The 26,544-nt window shown below is 40.7% G+C and overlaps 1 protein-coding gene across 3 annotated transcripts in view; it reads left to right on the top strand.

Annotated features, from left to right (window-relative positions):
* Positions 1-8,019: 8,019 nt before the first annotated feature.
* The window catches only part of STIM2 (stromal interaction molecule 2), a 151,694-nt gene continuing 133,169 nt past the window's right edge, over positions 8,020-26,544 (top strand). For 2 of the 3 annotated variants that reach the window (XM_086705272.1, XM_025921775.2), the window contains exon 1: positions 8,045-8,703. In XM_086705272.1, the coding sequence (XP_086561398.1) occupies positions 8,292-8,703 (412 nt within the window). In that variant the 5' untranslated portion in view covers positions 8,045-8,291. The other variant, XM_086705273.1, reaches the window with a different exon arrangement.

The following is a 26,544-nucleotide window of genomic DNA, read 5'->3' as shown; positions in this document are numbered from 1 at the left end:
TGATGGCTCCTGAATTGAAATCTTCAGCTTGGGCTTTTCCTCTGGACTCCAGGATTGTTTATCAAACTGTCCACTGACATTTTTGCCTGATGCCTAATAGCATCTCCAGTTGAACCTACTCCAAAATAAGCTTCTAAACCTCCATCACCACCACCACCACCTGCCCCCAACCCACTCTCCTCACAATGTCCCCCACGGGAGGCCATTCTATGTTTCCAGACGCTTCTGCCAAACATTTTGGCATTATCTTTCGTTTTGCTCTCTGACACGTCGGATTTCATTGGTCTGGGAAGCCTGTTGATTCTTCCTTTGAAGATTTACCAAGAATTCCACCACTTTAACCATCACTTCTGCTCCTATTCTGACCCAAACTTCCATCATCTCTTGTCTGGGTTATTGCAGGAGGCTCCTAACTCTTGTTCCTGTTCCTGCCATGAAATAACTAGAGTGAAGCAATAAAGAAAGGATGCCTGTGGAGGTGGGGGATGGGATGGGATGGGTGAAATAGGTGATGTGGATTAAGGAGGGCACTTGTGATGAGCACTGGGGGTGGTACGGAAGTGCTGAATCACTATATTGTACACCTGAAACTAACAGTACACTGTATGTTAACTAATTGAATTTTAAATTAAAAGAAAAAAAAGTATGTCTGATTGCATTGACGCTACTCAAAAACTTCCACTGGTTTCTGAACTCATTCAGAGGGAAAGGCTAAAGTTCTTACCATGATCTGTAACATCCTGCATGTTATGGCCCCTATCACGTCTCTTACAGTTTCTACTATTCTCTCCCTCGGTCTACTCTGGCCTTAGTAGACTACCTTCTTGCTATTTCTGAAACAAGCCACACACACCGTTTCCCCCAGAGCTTTCTGCTTACAGGGGTCCTCTCACCCCAGATAACTGTACAATTATTTCACTTCATTCAAGTCCTTACTGAAAAGTCCCCTCCACCCTCCTTGCTTTCTTAACCCCTTTAGCGCTTATCAATGTTTAACATGTGACATATTTTACTTATTTATCTCACATATCACCGATCAGATTCCTCAATTAGAATGTAATTCCAAGGGATGAGTTTCCTTTTCTCCTTTTATTGTGTCATAGTAAAAGGGCCCGATCAATTTTGGCTATATATATAGCACTAATTTGTCCCAGTTAGAGAGACTACTTTAAAATCTTACTATCTTTTACCTTCTGGATTGGTAATAATGCTCTGAGAATGTGCTCCTCCATAATTTGAACCTCCACATTTCTAGGCTTTCTGCTTTCCATGTCAGGAAGCTTGTTCCCAATCTCTCCCGTGATATTCCACTTCCCCATTGCAAACACATTTTGGAACACCTTTGTGTAAATTTTAAAACATTTACCAGTTCCTGGAAGCTATATTATGTGAAGTATGAAATTATTCATAAACTGACTTGATTTTAATTTTTTGAGGCAAGAGCTTCTTGAACAAACTGTTTTCTTAACAATTTAGCCACACCGGAGGTTGCAGAACCAGCATATGATGGTGGCAGAAATTATGAAATAACAAAGCATGAATGAATGAATGAATGAATGAATGGTCTATCTTTCCTTTCATACACATACCTGACTGTGAGCTTCTCAGGTCTTAGACATAATAGGGATTCTCTTATTTATCTTTGATCCTATTACCTGACCCCTAAAATGCATTCAGTATTTGAAAGCATGAAGGGCTTCTCTTAGTTCACCGTGCTTTTTATGCCTTGGTCCTCCCATGTTTCAGCCATTATCATTATATCGGAGCCAGTTTATGTAGCTCCCTGGATTTGCTTTGCCATCGTTTTCTGTGTAATGCTTTGATTACCATCTAGAACATTACCGCACTGCAACAGCCTCCTTCCAGGTTACAGAAGGGATACTTCAATCTTCACTGAAGGGAGACTTACTGAACTCTGAGGCAGCCTTGGTGGTAATGGCCTTGATGCTGTGAGGCTGTTTGCTCTAGGTCCCTTATGCTGCTTTGGGATATAACTTAATAATGTCTTGCTTCATGCCTTGAATCCCCAGCTTTTTTTAGGGGAGGCAGGATTCAAAAGTATGGGGGAGGCGGGGTGGGGACAGGGGTGGTTCATATCTCCTGCGATAACCTTTGATTGACGGGAACGAGGAACTCCGGTGTTCTTCCTTCCTCTGTTCCAAAACACTGTGGTCTCCCAAGTCCTCCATGGAGACATCAGGGGAGACCGAACAGCCAGCACCCTTTCTGCACCTCTGTGGGCAACTCAGTAGTTCATCTTCTTGATTTTTTGCTACCTCTTTTCCTACTTCATTGCCCCTTTCCCCTCGCTCTTGCTTCGCTTGGGTTATATTCTCCAAGGAATTTCTGTCATATAGGCCTTTACCTCGGGTCCTGTGTTCTTGGAAACCTGGATTAGAATATCATTGACTGTCCCTCCAGGCATATGACGCTGTCAAGCTTTTTACGTGCCTAGTTTTGTTGTATGTGCTTTTATGTATTTTTCATGTGTTCTTTTCACTTTCCTCTTTTGTGCAATTTATTTATTTTTTAATTAATTTTTTTTTTAATTTTTTTTTTCAATGTTTATTTATTTTTGGGACAGAGAGAGACAGAGCATGAACGGGGGAGGGTCAGAGAGAGAGAGAGGGAGACACAGAATCAGAAACAGGCTCCAGGCTCCGAGCCACCAGCCCAGAGCCCGACGCGGGGCTCGAACTCGCGGACCGTGAGATCGTGACCTGGCTGAAGTCGGACGCTTAACCGACTGCGCCACCCAGGCGCCCCAATTTTTTAAATTTTTTTTTTATGTTTGATTTAGTTTTGAGAGGGAGAGAGACAGAGCACAAGCGGGGGAGGGTCAGAGAGAGAGGGAGACACAGAATCCGAAGCAGGCTCCAGGCTCTGAGCTGTCAGCGCAGAGCCCGATACGGGGCTCGAACTCGCGAGTTGTGAGATCATGACCTGAGCTGAAGTCGGACGCTTAACCGACTGAGCCACCCAGGTGCCCCTCTTTTGTGCAATTTAACTGAAAACAAGTTCTGTCCTTAACACCCTCAAGAGTTTAGATAATAATAGCCACCTGTGCACCAAGTCCCTTTACAACCATTTTTACCTCACAACAATCCTGTGTAGGTACGATTATTGTTGCCTTTTTACAGAATGGGAAACTAAGGCTAAGATGTTTAGAAACTTGGCCAAAGTCACACAATTGCTGTGTGAACGCTAGAATCTGTATCTTAAAGACACCATTCCTCAAATAAACCTCCAGCAAGGACCGGGCTTACAGGAACCGAGATATAGGAACTCATGAAGGGTTTAAATTCCAAATGGCTGGACTTTTATGGCCGTGTTGGTATACACTCAAACTTAACACCTTGCTTAACCTTGCAGTATCTGGATGGATTTTCCACAAAAGAAGAGTGAGGTGGGTAACCCTTTACAACTTTAAAAAGAAGTCTATTTTTCTCCTTCTTGCTCATGCACGTTCTATGGCATCTTTTCCAAAAATAGACACATTTGTATACTTTGAAAATGAGGGGAGGTAATGCCCTCTTAGATAATCTCTTCAAGTGTTTTTAAGAACCCCTAAGCAACTTTGTACCTCATAACTCACAGATGTTATAAATATTTGATTGGTGCTTTGGACCCATGGAACCACACTGCGCCCAAAACACATACTTTTCTGTCCTAAGCTTTCGTTCTAGAACAAACAGTTGGTCGCAGTGTGATTTAAGATTAGGTTAGTAGGCATCTGAACTTAGAAGCATACTCAAAAGTTTTTCCATCCCATCAATCACTTATCTAGTCTCTTGCTGTCAAGAGTGTAGGCATATCATGTTTTACCTGTTGCATAATTTGCCTTTCATCTTCAGAATTATCATTACCGTCCAAGGACTCCTCTGTGTGCAAATGACATGGTGCTCATTTTCTCATCATTTTCGGTTATGAACATGTCTACTTTTGTCTTCTTCACAGTTTGATTCCTCTTTTTTAGGACGTAACAGAGATTATGTGATCGATAGTATTCATGGACCAGATTAAGCAGTAACAGAGCAAACACCCTTTTTAATAATAGAAATGACTCCATAAGCCCACTGATAAGCTTTGGCAAAACTGACTTGCTTTTGCTCTGTTGGGTGGCTTTTTAAAAACTATGTTAATATGCCGAAACTCTTAAGAGTTTTTGGTTTTGGCCTGTGGATGCAAGATACCTTTTAAAAGACTTTCTTCCTCCATGCGCCAAGAAAGATGCAGTGAGGAAGTTTACCAACTTCACTTAGTTGGTTGAGGAATCTTCCATGCCTTATTGGCTTTAGGGAGAAAGAATCTTGCAAATGAGTTATTCCACGATGTCACTTTTCTTCTTAGTATGTGGCTTTAATTCATTCAACAATTAGAAAACCATATTTATATGCAGAGGCTTCACTCTTTGGATCCTGGGGCCACCATATACGTAGTTACCACCTTAGAGATGTTTCTAAAGGTCTCAGGACCTGAATTCCCTTGCAAGCTTGGGTGGGGAGTTAGTGGGAAAACAGAAAGTTGGTTGGTGCGCAACAGCGCTTCCACCAAAGGAAGTTTTTTGCATTTGTCCGAGGGGCTTAACTGTAATTTGCAAAAGAAGCGGGGTCTCGGATGATGCTCCGTCAGCCGCCAATATTCCAGGGTCGCGGCGTCTAGCCAAGAAATCTAACTCGCAAGTCGCTCTGTTGGGGAAAGGCGTGCTGGAGAAGCTCCGTGGGCGGGCAGGGCGCAGGAGGAAGCCCCTCTCAGTTACCGCGCACCGGAATTCCCCACGCCCCTACCTCCACCCCAGCTCCCGCTCCACGCCCACCCACAGCCTGCCGCGCCCGCCCGCGCGGTGACGTCATCGCCTGGCAGCCGGCCGCCTGGACGCACCGCCCACGGAGTGGGAGCCGGAAGCCAAGCTAGCTTCGGCGCGCTGGCGTCCCGGAACCGCGGGAGCCTGAGAGCTCGCGCACCTGGGGAAAAGGCGGTGGGAGACAGCGGGCATGCGCGAGGCTGCCTGGCGGCGCAGGCGCGCTTCTGGCTTCGCTCCCGGGACGAGATCCGGTTCTCCGGGTTGGAGCGGGTGGGGAGTCGTGGGCCGTCCTGGCAGCCGGGGAGAAGGGGGAGAAGAAGGAGTTGGGGACGGAGCCCGACGCTTGGGAAGGGCTGGTTTGCTTCTGGGATGGGAGGGGCCGGCTGGACGGATCTTGCGTCTGTGCTGGGCGCGCCCCACGGAGTTAAGGCTTTTTTTTTTTTTTTTTTTTGTCGGAAGATGAACTCAAACCACCACGCAGGCAAAGAGCGATGAGCTTATCCTAAATTAGGAACACGCTCAGAACACACGCCCAGAGCCTGGTGCCAGTTCTCCCTGAGGGATGAAAACGTACCTGTGTGCCAGGCAGCGCGCAAAGGCAGACCTGTTATTTCACTCTTCTCCCGCCACCAGCAGTCCTGTGGGGCTGGCATTATGACATGGTCCCTAATTTTCCCCTCCGAAAACCGAGGCCAGAGTAATTTTTCTACGGGTTACACAGCTGAAAAGTGGTGGAGTTACCATTTCCACGAGGTTTGTCTCATAAAAAGCTCAGTGCTCCCCATCAGATGCTTGAAGTCACGAATGGGTGAAAATTAGACAGTAAAGACACTCTGTAAATGAATGGAAAGTCAAAAAGTTTGGACGTTAAAAACCGGGCTGCAGGAGTCAGGCAGGCGGAAAGGAGAAATGTCTGTGTCCAAGGAGATTTTGAATGTGCTTTGGCAAGAGGAAAGAGAAGAAAGTTTGTGGGAGGCAAGGAAAAGGAAGGTAAAGGGTTGGAGGTGAGACAGGAAGTCTGAGATAAAAGGGAAGTGATTGTTTTAACGGGAACCTGGTGTTTCTGCTCGGCTTGCAAATAGAAACATCTGTATGTAATTCTACAGATTGGCTTCTCTTCCAAAGCAATGGATTTTCTCTTTTCTGCACTTAGGTTTTTGCTAGATGCACAGTGACGCTATACCTCTGTTTCACAAGAGGATGCATTCTGGTGACTCTAATAGAAACTTCAGAACCCTTGACAAAGATGATATGAGATGATTTATTGCTGAACCCTGGCCTGAGACAGGTCTTTTCAGCGTTGGCAGGTATCTCCCTATCTCCTTTTTGGCTCCAGTGTTGAGAGGCATAAACAGTTAATCATAACCTCAAATCCAGTGCCCTTTCAGTGCCAACATCTATCTTTGAAAGGAAGGAGGGGTGCCTGGCTGGTTCAGTCTTTGGAGCATGTAACTCTTGATCTCTGGATGGTGAGTTCAAGCAAGCCCCAGGTCCTAGGGTGTGGAGCCTACTTGAAAGACAGAGAAAGAAAGAAAAAGAAAGAAAGAAAGAAACCCCCACATATCTTTGTTTAAAGAAGGTTGGCGTGGGTGATTTGTTAATTTGTGGTTTTATACTGCAATTATTGCTATAATACAGCTTGCTCTACCCAATTTAGCAACTGATTAAGTGCTACCTTGTATTAGTCTCTAATTATTTAATGGGTGTAAATTTTATCTCCTAAGCAAGATCATAAGGTTTCCCAGGCAGGGACTGTGTTGTTTCTTATATCCCTGAGTACTGATTTAATAGACTTTTTTCTGTCTCTTACTCCTCCTGAATCCCAACTACTCAGTACCCTGCCTGGCACATACTAGGCATTCAGTAAGTATTGAATGAATGAAATGTTGCCTTCTGGAGAGCAGAAAACAAGACTGTTTATATTTTTCTAGTCTTCCAGCAGAATTCTCTCCTTTTGGTAGACACTCAGCAAATGTGTGACTTGATTGCTGTGCCTTTCAGCAGGGGAAATATAATCTCCCTGTTGCCCTATGAAGAATTGCCACCTAAAACACTATGTTCCCAAGAAGTCTGTCAAGAAATAATTGTTGATAGATTGATTAGCTTCAAAGAAATTCTTGATTCTTTTCTGAAGAGTGCATCTGCCCTTCCACAGTGAATGATAATCATGGTTATATTGGCTACATTGCCTAAGAAATTCTTTGGGAGATTGTGTAATTTGAGCAGCTTTTTGACTTAAGAAAACAAACCAACCAATAAAAACCAAAATCGAAGCCCTAACCCAACAACGAAAACCCAATACGAAACAGGACCTTTATGCTTAAGAACCGTACCTGAAAATTTTAAATAACTTTTTGCTCTTGGGAAAGAGAATGCGTGTGTGTGCGTGTGTGTGTGTGTGTGTGTGTGTGTGTGTGTGTAGGCGCGCTCTGCTTCGTTTCAGGTAGTCAAAGCCAAGTCTGAACAACCGTTCTGTAAACTTATTAAACTGACAGCAAAGAATCCTTGTTAGTGAGGTGGGAGTAGCGAGGTGGTGATTCAGGAAATGTTTGAACATAGGAAAGTCAGGGGCAACAGCAATCCATTTCAGTATTTCCATTCGGGGGTGCTAAATCTGGCCCTGTCTCCCATTTATCAGCTGTGGGACCTGGGGATAACATCTCTGGGCTGGGGTTGCCTCATTTGTACAATGGGGATGATAACGATACCACTATATAACTTTTAGAGTTACAATGTGTATATTTGCAAAGCCTTTCGAGCACTGCCTGGCACATGGGCTTGTAGCAAGCGCTTTAGGTAAATAAAACACTACGCTATGCTAACCTCCACTTCCACATTGCTAGCTTCTTGTAAGCCCCACCTATACTGAAATTCTAGAGACGCCGCTGTTTCTGATTATAAGGTTTTTTCGACCCATGCAATTATTTTTGTTACCGTCTACATGCCTATAACTCGCCCAAACAATTTGGGAAGTCAGTACTCCTTTGTCCCGCCTCTTTGGTCCCCCCACCCCCCCCCCCCCGCCTCCTGTCTGGGCGGGGCCGTGAGTGGGGGAGGGGGCATGCCCGTCTTCCTACCCTCAAACTAAGCTGCTCAGCGAAAGCGTTAACTGCCTCCCCGCCGCACTCCGGTCCTCCCGGGAACGCCCCTGGAGGCGGGGCCGTGGCGCCGCGCAGGCGCAGTACAGCAGCGCCGCGCCTGCGCCGTGGAGGGGCTGAAGGAGGCGGGGGATTGGTATGCTGCGTGCGAGTGTGTGAGGGAGGAGGCGTCGGGGCCGAGCGTGGTACTACGACGGGCGCGGGCCGGAGAGGGCGGGGGGATGCGCCGCGGCGGCGGTGGCGCGGGCGCTGGGGCTGGTGTTGAGAGGCGCCAGAGCAGCGGATCCCGGTCTCGCCGCCGCAGGAGCGCGGGTGTCGCGCGCGGCCTGAAGACGCCGTACCTTTCTGCCCCTCACCTTTTTTTTTTTTTTTTTAAATAACCGGAACCAATGAACGCAGCCGGGACCCGAGCTCCGGAGGCCGCCGGTGCCGAGGGGACCAGGCTGGCGCCCGGCAGGAGCTCGCGTCCGAGGCGGCGGGGGCGGCCCGAGGAGTCGCCGGCGGCGGCTGCAGCGCCTGGCGGAGCGGACGAGTGGCCGGCGGCCGTAGCGCCGCTGCGCTTTCCCCCTGCTCCTCCTCCTCCGCGCCCTCATCCTGCCGCGACGCCCGGCCCGGCCTCGGGCAGGCTGCGGCGGTGGCATTGGGCTGCGCTACTGGTGCTTGGGCTGCTGGTGGCCGGCGCGGCGGATGGATGCGAGCTGGTGTCCAGGCACCTCGGCGGGCGGCGGGCCTCGGGCTCTGCCGCCGCAGCCGCCTCCTCTCCCGCTGCGGCGGCGGGCGACAGTCCGGCGCTCATGACAGGTGAGGGCCCGGGGGGGTGGGGGGCGGCGGGCGGGACGAGTCCGGCTGCTGAGGGACCCCCATCCCCGGGAGGGGCCCCTGCCGGGACCCCGCTATTTGACGGCCACGGGCGATGCAGAGCGTGGCGCCCAGACGCCCGCGCCTTGGCCGCTGCTTCGTCGCGGTCCCCTACAGTCCGGACGCCTTCCCCCCCCCCCCCCCCCCCGCCGACACCCCGCCCTCGACAGAGCCTCTCGACGGCACTCGCTTCCCCGCCCTACAGTCGGGTTCCCCGGTGTTCCACGCTGAGCAATGCGGCGGTTTCTCTTCCGTGCTGCAGAAGAGCCAGCAGGGTCTGCAGGGTACTGGGCTGAAATTTTTTTTTTTTTTTAAGCTGCTAGAAAAAGTCGGCAGCAGCAATGCGGTATTGAGTCGGCCTACGGTGCTGCTTTTGCAAAGGCAGCTGGCAGCGAGTCTCACAGGTTCAAAGCCCCGCTGAGCATAGTGTCCCAGGGGAGGCTGCTAAAGAGGATTCTTTGAGAGCCATAATACCTAGTGGTATGAGTGGTTCCGTATTAGTATGCGGAAACCTCTAAGTCTCATGTGTGTTTTTTGAAGGGTGGGAGGAACGTTTTAAAGGATGGGAAATATGTGCTGGTGGGAGCATCACTGGGTGACAAAGGGTGCCACCAGAAAGCTCTTCAGGTAACCAGAAACATACTTAAAATTTATCAAGTGCAGCGTATTCGGGGCTTGTATTTGAGCAAAAACAGTTCTGATTGAGTGCATCAGCACCTTTGTAATACAGAACGTTCTCGAAATTACTGAAAACTTGCGAACGTGTTGGGTAAGGATAGGTAGAAAATAGGATCCTTTTAAAGCTTTCCAGTGGCATGTACAAGTGGTCTGCATGGTTTAGGTAATGATGTAGGGATCTTGAAATGATTTCTTTTGGAAAAGTAGTGGAGCTGAAGTAATGTTTATTTATTTATTTATTGTACTTTATTTTTAAAAGTAATCCGCAGCTTTTCTGCATTGAATGCAAGACTAAAAAGGAAAAAGTAAAGTGGAACAAGATGACCCATCATTAATTTAACCAAAGTGATAGTCCAGCAGGCGTCTGAAAGTTACTAGCAGCTGCTCTGAGAAGTGCTCAAGAGCTATATTCTTTGGAGCAAAGCAGCTATTCTCTGCGTTCTATGACAGGGTGTTTGCTATTTTAGAGAGGAGGGTGTTGGTAAGCTCCGTTACGTGCTTTGTAGTTATATGGAACATAATGGGCAGAATATTTAACTTGCTTTACCCTGAGACCTAGCAAGCTCCTCTAAAGGAAACTGGAAACCTCAAACCTGTCACTGGGTAATTTGGAGAAAATGATTACAGATGCTCAGTATTAGGACCGTGATATGGTTTGGGAGGATATTTGGAATAATCTGAGGCTTGAATAGTCTTTATTCTCGAGATACAGATGTGGCAGATAAAAATGAAGAACAGTGATTATTAGGAAAGTAGCCAGATAAAACTATAATCGTGAAGGTTAAAGAAAGTAGGGAGATAAAACTGATTCTGAAGGTTTAATGCCTCATGCAGTAAGGGAGGGAGCAGAAATATTGGGGCTTCTAAAAGGTATAGCAGTGTGATGCTTGGTTTCTTGAGCAGAAGGGTTTGTTTAATAAATAATTGGCTAATGTTTTTATCAATATGTAATTGGTAGAAGGGCATATAATTCAGAAAATTTAGTATTTTTTTAACCAGTAACAGTATAATGTACAATTATACATAAAGTATAATGTAGATTATATCAAGGAAATTCTTGCAGATGGAATTTTATTTTAATTAGCTGTTTATAATCCTTTTTGAAGATTTAAATTTCTCTGAGTTGTTTATGGCATTGTGAAAAAGGAAAGGTGATTCTTATTGGATAAAAAGTCTGGTGCATCACACAAAATGAGTTTGTGCTGTGGTGCTTTAAAATAAGTTTACAAAAATAGTATTAATTATGGAGTTTATTTTTAATGTTCTTTTCCTTTGTTGGAGTATTGATTTTTAACAAGTTAAACATTTCCATTTAAAGTTTAAAATAATCAGACTACACAATGTGCAAGTTAAATTGTGGTCATTAGTTTATTTAAATATAGTCAATAGCACTGGTATCTGGAAAGTGGTAAATTGAAAGTCTGTAATAAAGTTGGAGCATATTGAAAATTTCTCTGAACTACGTATATACTCTCTATAGGGCTCCTTCCTATTCTTCTGATTATATGAATAGCACTTTCGTTTATGGTTTCCACTTGTAAATGTTGTGCTAGACCCAGAACATAATAGATTGTTGCTGATGTATACTTTAGGAAGTAGAATCATAGCCTGTACTTAAAAATTACTGTTAACTACATTCTGGGTAGTGTTAATGGAGAGAAAAGAGGTAGAGAGCATTAGTAATAAAACGTAGCTACATGTGAATTTTGAAAGTGGACAATTCTTGAAAGAATTCTGAGAGAAGAATTGTTCTCTGGCTCTGTATTAAAATTGTCATTTAACTGTGAGTTTTCTTAATAGCTCTGAAAATGACAGTCCAAATCACATCTTCTCTTTTCCGCTACAGTTTGGTTCTTTAGGGACGTTGTAAGAGTTTGCCTCTTACTAATAAAATGTAGAAAGCATTCTTTTCCACTGATGTTTCCCTCCCAGTTTTATTTTTGAGGTTTAGTGTATCCTAAGAATAAATTACCTTTAAGACATCTATTGCATATTTCGTTTTGAGCAAGCAAGTGTTCTTACAGAGACTGAGAAATCATCAAAATAAACAGACTTACCGTCATAATGAATATCCGTTTGTATTTTTCTTTTCTATATAACATTTTCAGGATTTTGCAAAAATGTTTGGATGAGGTGAAACCAATATTTATATTATTGTGAAATAAAGGTTATATATGGGGATATAGGGCCCTTGCTTTGTAAGTGATTGAAATTTAAAGCAGGTTAGGACTTGGTGACTAAGAGTTTGTTGATTACCATTTAAGGCAGTGCTTTAATAATTCAAAACATTTTTTTTTTTTTTTTTTTTTTTGCTTAACACATTTAGAATCAATGAATTGATCACAGTAGAGAATAATTGATCTCATCTGGATATGGTCTCTGAGAAATAGTTTATGAAAGGCAAGAAATACACTCAAATGTGTCATGTATATATATGTGTGTGTATACATACACGCACACACGTATGTACATATATTTATATATGTGTATATATTTACACACACACACATATATGTATATGGAACACAGTTTTTTATTCTGGCAAAATATACAGAATTCAGTTGACCCTTGAGCAGCAGGGTTAGGAGTGCTGATGTCTACAGTTAAAAATCCTAGTATAATTTTTGACTCCTCCAAAACTTAGCTACTAAAGCCTACTGTTGACTGGAAGCCTAATGTAAACAATTAACACATATTTCATGTTTTGTATTATGTACTGATTCTTAAAGTAAGTTAGAGAAAAGAAAGTGTAATTAATAAAATCATAAGAGAAAATACATTTACAATGCTGTACTGTATTTATAAAAAAAATCTGTATATAAGTGGATCCACAAAGTTTAAACCGACAGAGCTTAAGGGTCAACTGTAATTGACACATTTAAAACATATTTTCTTATATGTAGTTACTTGTTTCAGAATTAAAAAAAAATTTTTTTTAATGTTTTGTTTATTTTTTGAGACAGAGAGAGACATAGTGTGAGCAGGGGAGGGGTAGAGAGAGAGCGAGGCACAGAATCCAAAGCAGGCTCCAGGCTCTGAGCTGTCAGCACAGAGCCTGATGCGGGGTGGAACTCACAAACCGCAAGATCATGACCTGAGCTGAAGTTGGACGCTTACCCGACTGAGCCACTCAGGCGCCCCAGTTTCAGAATTTTTTAAAACGAATTTTAGTTTCGGAAATGTTTGTTTCTGTCGTTTTCTAAAGATGAGTTAATGCCACTTTCTTCAGTGCCTGTATAAAGGTTTACTTAACTATAATACTTGTCACTAGTTTGGTATGTTATTAGGAATGTAAAACACATTTTAAAATGTTTCTTGGAAGTATTAAAATTTCAGTGAAAACTTAAAGTATTCTTAATTTGAAGGAATACGATTTAGAAAGCGCCACTTTACTCAGTGTTAAACACATCTATGTAGTGGGGCTTTCGTTAATTTAGATGAAAATACTTTACATAAATATGATTATCATTGTAAAATCTTAAGGTTCACTTTTAAGTATCTCACCTTGAATGCCTGACATTTACGTAGCAAATGTCGCCTTTTTCTTTTTTTCTTTTTTCTTTTTTTTTTTAATTGGTATTGGCTTGAGTATAGTTAGGTACATGTTGCTTTGAGGAGTATTATTTACAATGAATTTATAGTGCTGATGTTTACATTGTGACAGTGGTTAAACTTACAGTGTAGTTTACATAGTACTAGAAAATATTGTTCCTCTTTTTGTGAAATTGCTCTTTCCGAATTTAGCTTATATTTAGCTTATGAAGCCACCTTTGGATTACTGGGTCTTCTGCTATATTTGCATTCTCTTTTGCCTTCCCAGGTAGTTCTCATTACTAGTCCTTTTCTTTATCAGTCTTTGGCCTTGTTGTAGGGGTTTTCCTTTCTTCTTTTCCTTTCTTTTTGTTTTGTTCTCTAGCTAACTATAGGATTAAAGAATCTACTCATTTGTTTTTTGATATAGTCTATTCTGAACATTTAAGAATTAGTAATCTTACTGATCTGGAAGTATTGCATCCCTTGTACTTTTCTTGAGAATACCACGGCAGACCTGATTGGGCTCTTGAGGGAATCCCCTGCCTCGGGGTAACTTAGAGGACCAATTGGAAAAATGGGTTTGGGATTTGGCGTAGCTTTAGCAATAGGAGTATCCACATAGAAATTCCTTAATTTGCTAAGGGCTTTCTTGGTGGTTGGATACATGCTAAAGTTTTTAGATTAATTTAGACTTCTGAGTAACTATTATCAAGCATTTTGGATATTGGCAATGCAGTGTAGAATACTTTAAAATGGTGGTTGGAGATCTGTATCTATGTATATGGTAGCTAAAGTATAAACTGGTTAAGCTAATGTTAAACAGTTAATGGTATGATTAGTAAGCCATTTTTGATATTCACTGGAATTTGGACCTTATGTTATTAAGATCTATCAGATTTTATCAGCCAAGCACTTATTAAGCACATGCAGAATACTGCATAATAGGAATGGGAAAGAATACAAACAAGAGTAGGATAATGAGTTGTGCCTATTGGGAATAATAGATATGTTTACTAAACTGTTACTAGTTGTCAGTATTGGACTCAATGATTTACATACATCACTACTTTTGATTCTGAGGTTAATCCTGTTGGAGATAACCTGCTACAATCTTCATATAAAAGATGAGGAAACCTTTGGAGGATGATCTTAAGTAACTTGCCCAAGGTTATATTTAATAAATAGCAGAGTCAGAGGTTGACCTGAGTTTCGTTGCTTTCAAAGCTTTGATTCTTAGCTGGTATGTTATATGCATTCTTATACACACAACTAAATATAACGAGAGAGACTGTGATTAGTACCATAACAGACTGTAAAATGTTAGGGAAAGTAGGAGGGTAGAGTTTGAGTGGGACCTTGATAGTGACTTCTTGTGGCGATGAGTGAAAGAGCTTTCTGGAAGAAGGCATATGCAAGAATAAGGATTAAATTAATAGTTTTTTTTTTTTTAAACGTTTATTTATTGAGACAGAGAGAGACAGAGCACGAATGGGGGAGAGTCAGAGAGAGAGGGATACACAGAATCTGAAACAGGCTCCAGGCTCTGAGCTGTGAGCACAGAACCCGACGCAGGGCTTGAACTCACGGACTGCGAGATCATGACCTGAGCCGAAGTCGGACACTTAACCGACTGAGCCACCCAGGCGCCCCAGGATTAAATTAATAGTTTTATTTGGAGTTCAGCATAGGGTGTATGTACAGTAGTGGGAAATGCAAAGAGAAAGAAGATTTGGGCCAAATTATCAAGGGCTTTAATATTCCTTAGTTTATACCCTTTATATTGAAATGCCAGCACATTTAAAACTGCGGTAATCAACCAGTTCAGGAGTATGGGAAATTATATGTTTTCTTTTTTTATTAAAAGTTTTTTTAAAATTTAATTTAATTTTATTTTTGAGAGAGAGAGAAAGAGCACAAGCAGGGGAGGGGCAGAGAGAGAGGGAGACGCAGAATCTGAAGCAGACTCCAGGATCCGAGCTGTCAGCACAGAGCCCTATGTGGGGCTCGAACTCATGGAACATGAGATCATGACCTGAGCTGAAGTTGGAGGCTTAACTGAGGCGCCCCTGAAATTATACATTTTCTTAGCATACTGGTTTTACTAGATTGTTTAAATGGAAAACAAACTTTCAGTGTTTAATCATTAGTGACTAGCATTTAACATTACCCAACATGCACATGTTATGGAGAATGCAGATTTAAATATTAAGGTAAAACCAAAGGTTTAAAAAGGTATTTTGATCTTTGCGTGTTTTGTTCATAAACTTAAGAGGAGTAAATCTGTTTTCTGGTCGGGTTAGGAAGCAGTGGTTTTTCAACATGAGACTGACATGATCTCTGTTTGAGAAAGTGAAGTCTGGGCAGATGGAAGTGAGGAGTTAATAGAGCTGAATGAAGAGGTCAGTTAGGAAGCTGCATTGAAGTAAAGGTTTTGAGAGTTTAAATCATGAAATTATGGTTATGAGATGTTTAGAGAAAATTTTGTAAAAATTTGCTTTATTGTTAGGAAGGAATCTAGAAGAAGTCTTAAGAAACAAAAAAATTACCTTTTACTTTTTTTCTTTTTTAATGTTTGTTTATTTTGGGGGAGGAGGGGCAGAGAGCAAGGAGAGAGAGAATCTCAAGCTGGGTCCACACTCACTGTGAAGTCTGATTCAGGGCCTGATCTCACGACTGTGAGATCATGACCTGAGCCGAAAATCAAGAGTCGGACGCTTAACTGACTGAGCTATCCAGGCGCCCTAAAAAATTGCCTTTGACTTTTAAACACCCTAGTGTTTGTAGAATGACTTAAATTGGTGCAAGTCCTTGAAAATATGCAAGAGGTGAAACAGCGTTGTATAGTGCCTGTATTTCAAATGTGCCTAGTTAAAATAAAAATTATTTTTATATGTGATTGGACTTATATGATGATTTACAAAGTTGTTTCTATATGGCTTTTCAGTACTCCATATTTTAAAGTGCACGTTTGTTCCTTAATAAAGGATAACTGGGGGCGCCTGGGTGGCGCAGTCGGTTAAGCGTCCGACTTCAGCCAGGTCACGATCTTGCGGTCCGTGAGTTCGAGCCCCGCGTCGGGCTCTGGGCTGATGGCTCAGGGCCTGGAGCCTGTTTCCGATTCTGTGTCTCCCTCTCTCTCTGCCCCTCCCCCGTTCATGCTCTGTCTCTCTCTGTCCCAAAAAAAATAAATAAAAACGTTGAAAAAAAAATTAAAAAAAAAATAAAGGATAACTGTTTCCAGGTTGACTTAATACTATATTGCATCAAAATTGAACTTCCCCACCCCAACCATCTGTAAATAGCAGTATCTTGGAGTACTGGCATATTATTTGTTTCAAAATTAACTTTTGAATTTTGCATGTGAATTTTAAGCTTGATCCTTAGGTGATGATTTCAAATGCCAAATCTAAATGATTTCTTCATTTCCTTATCCTTCTAGGTCTTTATGTTAGTAGATATTAGATAACTCAGTCCTTCTTGACACTTTCTAATCCTACCTTCAGTAACTGTTTTCCTTCACTGGTTTTACTGTTGCTAATTTTAAGGGTGGTTCTCTCCTGTCTCTGTCCTCAATCTTGTGTTCCTCTCATCTAGCTGAACATTTCCTTCTCAGAGAACTTCATTACTAGGAAAGTTCTAAATTGGGGATAGGAAACCCCAAGCCAATGATTGATTTGACTTGGCTTTATTTCATTTGGCTCTTGAGGTGATACTGCACAACCATGGTGGCTGCAGTCCTGAGAGTAATTTCCTTTCTGCTAGGCTTCCTTAGTCATATAGTTTAAAGTGAAACAACTTTGGGATAAAGGCTAAGATTAGTTGTAGAGTGTTAAATAGTAACCATTTAGTGTTTTCTTTACCTGGTGGTAATTCCCCTCACCCCAGAACCACAGAGTAGTCAGCTGGACTAACATTCATCTCAGCACCCAAGCACCTGTATCTGTCCCAGTGTGTCTTGCAAAATGAATTTGCTTATGGCTCTTGGCCTCTTTAACTTATTTTCCTTCTGGTGGTTCTCACTTTCTCTACCCCTTTCTTTGTTCTTCCTGAACTTGCCATTATGTGGAACTGAAACACTTCAAAAATGACTTTATTGAATTAAATACTGGGTTTTGAATTGTAAAAATAATTGGAGTGAGTCTGATTTGTGTGATTTAAAAATACTGAACAACCCAGGGTACCTGGGTGGCTTAGTCAGTTAAGAGTCTGACTCTTGATTTTGGCACAGGTCATGAACTCACAGTTCCTGAGATCTGTGCTGACAGCACTGAGCCTGCTTGGGATTCTCTCTCTCTCTCTCTCTCTCTCTCTCTCTCTCTCTCTCTCTCTCTCTCCCTCTCCCTCCCTCTCCCTCCCTCCCTCCCTCCCTCCCTCCCCCTCTGCCCCTCCCCCATTCATACTTTTTCTCTCTCTCAGAACAAGTAAATAAACATTAAAAGAAATACTAAACAACCTTATCACAAACCCCTTGGGTAATGAAAATGATTTGTAGTTGTTTGTTAAATGATTCTCAGTAAGTTAAAAAGGTTTTTTAAACCCTTACTGGAAATTTTTATCTGCTATTTACCATACAGGACATTTCACAGACCCATGTTATTGTGCAGGTATTTTCGTCCCTTTGTAAAAATATCTGGTGTTGAGGGGCATCTGGGTGGCTCAGTCAGTTGAACATCTGACTCTTGATTTTGGCTCAGGTCCTGATCTCATGGTTGGTGGGATCAAGCCCCACCTCTGGCTCTGTGCTGACAGCATGGAGCCTGCTTGGGATTCTCTCCCTCTCTCTCTGCCCCTTCCTGCTTGCACTCTCTCTCCCTCTCAAAATAAATAAACATTAAAAAGAAAATCTGATGCTGAGTAAATAGTCTTAATCCTCCTTTATTCCTGTTTTCCAGCAATAATCCTCTGACTTTTCATGTATGATAAGTATGTAATTTTTCCTGGTTCCCTACTTTCATCTTCAGCAATTCTTTCTGCTTTGTCACACACATTCAAACTGTTAATCTTTGATATTTCTTTCTTCTGTATTTCTGTATACCAAATTAAAAAAAAAATCTGCTTTAAATCTTTGTTCATCTATGGGTATAGGTACTCTGCTATTTTATGAATTTGCTTTTTAAAACATCTCCTGTGATGTGCATCCAGTCTTTGGTTCTAGGTCTGTTGAAATAGATCCTTAAAAGAAGTATAAAATCAGAAAGTCAGACTATGGTGAATCTGTGTGTGTGTGTGTGTGTGTGTGTGTGTGTGTGTGTGTGTGTGTGTGTACATAAAGCTTTTAACATAATTAAGTGACTGTTTTATGCCAGATATGATGCAAGGAACTGGGGATATAAAGATGCTGAAATTGACCATTTTTATCATTGCAAGAACAATGTAAACTTTAAAATTGCCCAAGAGTAGATTGCATAATCTAAAAAAATAAGTATTAATATTGTATTTGTTTTTTAAAAGGAAACTGCTGTGGTAGCTTATCTAGTAGCATTACTGCATTTACTAAAAATATCATTAGAATATTTCTTAGAAGTTTTTTGTTACACATTTGCAGTATTGAAAATAAGCCTTCTTCCTTCTTTGGAACAAGGTGTGATGTAAATAAATACAGTTCTTTTTTGTTTGCTCTTTGGTATTTTATGCTTCACTAACAAGCAAACAAACAAACAAGATACTTCAGTGACTGTAATGTTCCAGTCACCAAGGTTGGTGTTTCGAATGTTAAGATTAATAAGTTGTTGGGACGCCTGGATGGCTCAGTCATTTAAGCGTCTGACTTGGGCTCAGGTCATGATTTCACGGCTTGTGAGTTCGAGCCCCACGTCAGGCTGTGTGCTGACAGCTCAGAGCCTGGAGCCTTCTTCAGATTCTGTGTCTCCCTCTCTTCTCTCTCTGCCCCTCCCCTGCTCACACTCTGTCTCTCTCTGAAAATTAAATAGACGTTAAAAAAAAAGAAAAGATTAATACGTTGTTGACCTTGCCTTGTGTTCTAGGAGGAGATACCCCTTTTAAAGGGTGATAATACATTGTAACAAGAGTATAAGGGCATAAGGGCTATATTTAATAGAATTACAGAGATGGAGTTACTTACTCATTTTGATGTGGAGAGGTGGGCTATTAATGAAGATTTTTTTTTTTTTCCACAGTAGATAACTCACTGGGAATGCGTGAGAATTTGTCACATAGGGAAAAGTATAGCAGTGTGAGAGGAGGAAGCTGAGTAGGGAATGACATTTATCATAGACATTGCCATTTGAGAATGTTACATGGAGATTGTGAATTACCAAATACCTAAAATGCAACGGTCCTCCTGCCTGTAGTGTACCACCATCCATATTTGCATGTGGGATTCATGTTTATGCCCGGCATTTTTGTATTTTATCTTATTTAATCCTTTAGAATCCTGGTGAGGTTATCATCACCTCCATAGATTACTACATATAATGGAGATTTAGGAGTGGTCTCAAATAGTTTATATCTTAAAAATCCTCCAGTGCCAAAGATCTGTATGATAAAGCACAGTGTATGATTGGAGGGGAATTAGGAAATGAGGCTGATGATACAGCAGAATTAAACATTCTGATTAATTTAAAATTTTTGGTCTTTATTGTCTAAAGAACATTATGAGTTTATTTTTCATTCATTTTTGGTAAATAGCCAGCTTTTTAGTTCTTAAAATTTTGCATTTAGTATTCTGAAATCTTAAAAAATAGTAATTTAAGATATATAATTTCTAGAAATTAGAAAAAATTGGTATCCTCATTAAGTGGGTAATTCCTATTTGTGGTTTGTTTTAATGAATATGCTGTAAGGATGGAGTGTCATTTTTAAGAAGCATAACATTTCATATCTTGAACTTTTACCTGGGTCACAAGTCTGCTCCCAGTTTTGTACAGTGAGATTAGGAGCATGGCCTCTAGACTAGAGCAGGATTTCTTGGGCAGTCCCAGTCTGACAGTGGTTTTGTGATTCGCGGTAGGTGATTTAATCTATTCATGCTTAAAAAGGGTTCCTGGACCCAATTCCAATGTGTGTGGGGAGACTCGCCCATACCAACAAGCAGTTCTCAGACACCAGCATGTGTCTGAGAATTCGTTGCAATTCTGACACTATCTACGTGCAGATAGAATCAGATTCCACAGGTTAGAAGTCTCAGTCCCACAAGACTACTCTCCACTTCAGAAGCGAGTCACAAGCCCAGGTTGTTACCTATGCTTCTGATTGACCTGTAAATCAGAGGTTCCCATGACCCCGTATTTGGGTTCATTTAGTTTGCTAGAGTGGCTCACAGAACTCAGGAAACCCATTTACTTACTAGATTACTAATTTATTACAAAGAATGTTAAAAGGTACAGATCAGCAGCCATATGAGATACCTAGGACAAAATCTCAAACAGAGGAGCTTTTGTCCTCCTGGAGTTTGGGGCTCTGGATAATAGCACATGGAAGCGTTCTGTTTCCCCAGAGTGGAAGCTGTCTGAACCCCCTTTTGGGTTTTTATGGAGACATTGGGTTTTCATTATATAGGTATGATTGATGAACTCAGTGGCCATTGGGGATTGATTCAACCAACCCCTCCCTCCTCCTTAGAAATCAGGGTGGGACTGAAAGTTCCAAATCTACATTCGAGCAGTATATGGTTCCTCTGGCAGCTAACCCCCATCCTTTAGGTGCTTTGCAAAATTCGCCTTCAGTAACCTAAGCCCAGTTGTAGTGGGAAGGGTTTGTTATGAATAATAAGACACTCCTTTCACCTTTATAGCTCTGAAGCTTTTTCAGAACAGGAAACAAGAGCCCAAATATAAAAGATTCTCCCTTTGCTCTTATCCATCAGGAAGTTCCGTGGGTTTTGGGAACTGTGAGCCAAGTTTGGAAACTGTGGACAAAGACCAAACATGTATGAATTTTTATTTTGGTCATCTCCGTGACCAAATACATACATTTCTTTTTTAAAAATTTTTTTTTCAACGTTTATTTATTTTTGGGACAGAGAGAGACAGAGCATGAACAGCGGAGGGGCAGAGAGAGGGAGACACAGAATCGGAAACAGGCTCCAGGCTCTGAGCCATCAGCCCAGAGCCCGACGCGGGGCTCGAACTCACGGACCGCGAGATCGTGACCTGGCTGAAGTCGGACGCTTAACCGACTGCGCCACCCAGGCGCCCCACATTTCTTATAAATTACAATATTACAGTGCCTAAATGTCCTTATCTCTAAAATGATTTGACAATTACATGAGTTAATCTGTGTAAAGTGCTTAGAACAGAGTCTGGCAGATCTGAGTATTCAGTTGTTGGCTTTTTTTTTTTTTTAACCTATAGATAAAGATGTAGGATAGTTGTAGAAATGTGCTGTGATATGTTGAGTATTGTTAAGATGTTTTATGTTGCATTAAAAAATTTGAAGACATAGTTTGAGTCACATCTATGATCTAAATAACCATTAATGATCTGAGCTTTGAATGTATGTATGTATGTAACTAAGTATGGAGATTGAGATTGAGGAGTACTGTGGGATTTTTAAAGAATTGTGTCATTGGCTTAAATGATTTTTTTTACCTTTTTGTAAGATTAAAAGATTTAATGCATTTTGCAGTTGAAATATCAGATAAAATCTTTAAGGTCCCCATGGAGCTTGCATTTCATTTGGGAGTATAGGGAAAAAAAAAATGTTTTTAACTTGTGAGAAATGCTATCAAGGAACAAAAGAGGCCCAAGATAGAAAATAATGTGGATGGTGTAGGGACACCTACTAATTTAGGTAGGCTGGTTAGGAAGGGCTTCTGAGAAGGTGACATTTAAGGGGACATCTGAAGGGTCAGGAGCCAAATCTGTGAAGAGTTGGGTAATAGCATTCCACGAAATGGTAGTAGCATGGACAAAGACCAGGAGGCAAGAAAGAATTTGAATTATTTGAAGAAGCAAAAGTATCATTTTGACTGAGCATCTTGAGGAAGAGGGAGAGAAGTGTTTGATCTGGCTGTCCCAGTGGGAAGGGCCAGATGATACAGAGCCTCATAGACCATGTTTGGGGTTTATTCAGTGGGTGATAGGAAGCAGTTGAAGCATTTTAAGGAGAGTAGTTTATAATTCCTTTTTTGAGGGGAGGTTGTTAGTGTTTTTTTTTTTTTTTTTTTGCCCTGGAATTATTATGGAAAAGACATGTAACACAAAGTTTACCATTTTAACCATTTTTTAAAAAGTTTTATTTATTTGTTTTGAGAGCATGTGTGTGTAAGCTGGGGAAGGGCAGAGGGAGAGAGAGAATCCCAGGTAGGCCCCTCGATGTCAGCACAGAGACATATGCGGGGCTCGATCCAGGTGAGACGATGACCTGAGCTGAAACGGAGAATTGGACGCTTAACGGACAGAGCCACCCAGGTGCCCCTTAACCATTTTAAAGTGTGCAAATTCAGTAGTGTTAAGTATATCCACAGTGTTGTGAAACAGATCTCCAGAAGTTTTTAATCTTGCAAAACTGAAAACTCCGTTAAATTTCAATCAGGAAAAGGAGGCAAACTGAAGAAGAAACAAAGAACTTTTATTTGGGGCCATAGAATTGGTAATTTAGGGAGCGCAGATTCACGTAGCAGCTGGAGAAGTGTCCTGCTCATGTGGGGGAAAGCAAGGGGTTTTTATGAGAAAGAAGAAGGTAATTACATCACTTAGACATAGAAGAACGGAAGAAAATGTTCATTGGTGCTAACCGGTTGAGCTGCTTTTGATTATTCTCTAATCGACTACTTTATTGGTACTATCAAATGAAACTATTCTTGGTATGCATTAGTTAACCGTTCTGTCTTCATGAAGTTCATACCAGCAGTTTTATGGTCCGAATGTCAGTTGTTCTGTTGTATTTTACTAGCAACTGCTGGAAACAGTTGCCCCTTCTGGCTGAGTTTGAGTTCATTAATTAGAAAGGAAAGTGGAAGCTGAAGCTTTAAAGTGGAGTCTGTCTTTCCACACCATCAAACAGTAGTTCCTCACAGTCTCTGGGACCTTCATTCTGCTTTCGGTTTCTATGAATTTGACTACTTTAGATACCTCAGTGTAAGTAGAATCATATAGTCTTTATTTTATCGTGACTAGCTTTGACTTAGCTTAATGTCCTCAGTGTTCGTCCATGTTGTAGCATGTGGCAAGATTTCCTTCCTTCTTCAAGGCTAAATGATACTCCATTGCATGTATGTGCCACATTTTTTATATCCATTTGTCTGTCAGTGGACACTGAGGTTGCTCCTACCTTTTGGCTGTTGTGAGTAGTGTTGCTGTGAACATGGGTGTGCAAATATCTCTTTGAGACTGTGCTTTCAAGTCTTTTGTATATATATATTCAAAATGGGATTCAATATGGGATTGCTGGGTCATATGGTAATTCTATTTTTTGTCTTTTGAGGAACCTCATACTGTTTTCCATGGTGGTTATCCCATTTTACAGCCCCACCATCAGAGCACAAGTGTTTCAGTTGCTCCATAATTTACATTTAAAGGATTTATTTGGCTACTGTTTGGGGGATGAATTGTTGGGAGCAAGAGTCACCAAAAGGAGATTGCATAGGAAAGTAGTTATTAGTAGTCTAGTTGAGAATTACTAATGGCTTTGACTAGGATGATAGGAGAAGAGGAGGGGTTAACAAGGTATTCTGGAATTAGAATTGATTTGGCTTGCTGATGGATTGGGAAACAGCAGTGAGACAAAGGGAAGAATCAGTGACAGCTCTTAGATTGGTGACTTCTGGGTCCCTAGTGACCTCCACAATGGCTAGTGCAAGTAGGAAAGTCTTTCCCAGAAGCCCTCAAAATGTTTCTTCTCAGGTCTCCTATGTCAAGTCTGGGTTAGTAGACAAGGATTTCCCTTTTTAGAACAATCGTGTTTCATTCTCCTAGGACTGGGGGAGTGGCCCACTTTCCTGAGCACATTAGTAACCTATATATTTGAACAAAATGGAGGTTCTCTTAGGAAAGGAGAAGGGAGGGAATGACAGATTAATTCGCTTTGTGAGTTTTGGGGAAGTATTGTGATCTCTTTTGCCTCATTTGTAAACTGGGAATATAAGTACCTCACAGGATTGTTGTGAAGATTAAAATAGTGGATTTGAAGTGCTTAACAAGGAGTAAAATGCTCAGTAAATATTTTCTTTACCTGATTCCCTCTCCCCTCTTTTTTTCTTTTTTTTTAACTTTGTATTTCTTTTAATGGTGCCACTGTTTTTCTAATCAATCAAACACAATTTCTTGGAGTTACATTTGATCTTTCCCTCATTTTTCTATTCAAGTTCAGAGTGGGCACAAACTCCTTGATTATCTTTTGTATGTCATAAATATACTCAGCAAAATTAGACTACGCCTTGTTCTTTGAATACACCTCATTGTCTCCCTTAGTCCATTGCTTGCATGTTTCTCTCAAACTAGAGTGTCATCTCCCATCTCTCAAGGTCCATTCCAGATATTTGTTCAGTCAGTAAATCTGTATTGAGAGTGTTCTATGTTCAGTGCACTGTTGTATGAGTTGTGGATACAGTGGTGGGAAAAGATTGCCATGGTTCCTGCTCTCCGCATTTCTTTTGTCATAAAGTCTTTCCAAAGTTATCTTCAGTGAGGCATGACTTCTTCCACCTTGGAATTTTCTTAACAGATTGTTTATACCCTTTGTATTGCAATTCTAACTGGCAATATCTGTCTACTTATGTTGTATTACAGTGGTTCTTTTTTACCCATTTGAGGTTATCTGTAACAATATCTTCTTTCTCATGGAGGTTGTCCTATAGCCTTCTAAGTACTTTTCAACTTGAAGGTTTGTTTTTGGTTGTAATCTGTTGTAGTTGATGATGCCTTACATCTGTACAGTGATTAATGCTTTACAGATAGAACTTTGTGTCCAGTGTGTTCAGCACTTTACGATAATATGGGTAGTCTGGAGCATGGTATGATCTAATCACCGACATCTGTCCTTATCTAAGATGTTTTTTGTTGCTATTTGAAAAATTTTATGTGTTAAATATTGTTGGAACAAAAGTGTAGCATATCTGTATTTGTGACTGCTAATAACTTTTAGTGGAAAAATGTTATAGGATCAGCTTTCAGTTTTTCACTTACATAAACTAAGTAGTTATGATTAATATATTACTCAGTTGGCTTGAGTCATGAAGTCCTCTTTAGTTTATAATTTTACATCTTTTTGAAAGAGTTTAGGGAAATTAAAATGATGTGACTGTTAAAAAGTCTGGAATTTTATTCAGTTTGTAATCTCATAGACATTAAAAAACGTTTAAAAAGTGCTGGTTAACGTGACATTAAGAGTAGTAGAGTCCGTTTTAGGCATGGTCAGTGAGATTACATTGTGCTACTTAGTTTGGGAGTATATTTATTCAACAAATCTTTGAATGCCTACTGCTAGATACTTTTTAGGTGCTGGAGAAAAAAAAAACTAAACAAGTGAAGTCTCTGCTCTTATGATTTCACTTTTAGTGTTCTAGTCATTTGTCATGCAATAATAGTTTTGGTGTATACGGTATGTGATATTTGAACAAATTGGCAACTTCCTCATTTTGTGATTGCTGCTGATCCCAGTATTCACTGGTTTCCACACTCTTGTAATTGAAACTGAGAGCCACGTTGTTTTTACCTATTATTCTTTTTACTTATTTATAATATGTTATATAAGTCATGATAAATCTCTTTAAGTCTTCTACAAAGCGTATATAAATATTTGTCTTTTAAAATCAACCTCAGTGCAGTATAATAGACCTAGAACTGGAACCCAACTCTATTAACTCCTAGTGCTATGTTGCTTTTGCCATAGGCTATATACTATTTCTTTATGGGATCTATTTTAAAATGTTATAGAAATGTGTAAATATGTTGGTCCTCTGAATTTAGTCAAACATATGAAATTTTATAAGTTGTCTAAACTTATTTATAAAATTGTCGTTTAGCTTTTATAGTGTACTAAAAATTTAGTTTTACATTTTGAAGTCTTAAAAATTTTTTTTCAGGTAGCTGGCTGGTAGTCATGATATATTTGTCATAAATCTTGGTATGGAACTGTCAATAATTGGGACTTTTTCTTTTCTATTATAGATTAGTAAAAGAGTGAAAAAAAATTCTAGGGCCTGTGATTTATAATGAAAAGACTGTGCTTAGGAATTAAAAGATAATAAGATAAATCTTTTTTTTTTTTTTTTTTTTTTGTCTTTGGTTAGTTTTTAAAGATTTCTAGATATACAGCAGCTGTTTTTAGTTAAATACAAATTCCAAAGCAAGACATGGTATGTTTATAGATAATTTTTAATCATGGTGAAGATGTACCTGAAAAGTCTTACCCTAGAAGAATTTGAAGTTGAAGAACTAACTTACAGGAAAAATAGGCTTCAAAGTGAGAGATCAATAACCCTATGAAAGTCTTTATTAATATTTATATTTGCTAAGAGGAAATGCCGTAGGAAAGAAATATTTGCATATTCTGAATTAGTACTTCAGAAAAGTTAATTTTTATTTATCTTTTCAATATAATGAAGTGTTCAGAATTTCCTTTTGTAGTTTGCAAGATGCTTGAAAACCCATCTTATTTCCTTTTATTTTC

This window comes from Puma concolor, chromosome B1 (genome assembly GCF_028749965.1).
Source record: "Puma concolor isolate L17-30 chromosome B1, mPumCon1.1.hap2, whole genome shotgun sequence".
Lineage (NCBI taxonomy): Eukaryota > Metazoa > Chordata > Mammalia > Carnivora > Felidae > Puma > Puma concolor.
Note: the sequence above shows the minus strand (reverse complement) of the source record. Positions and strands in the feature narration are given on the sequence as shown.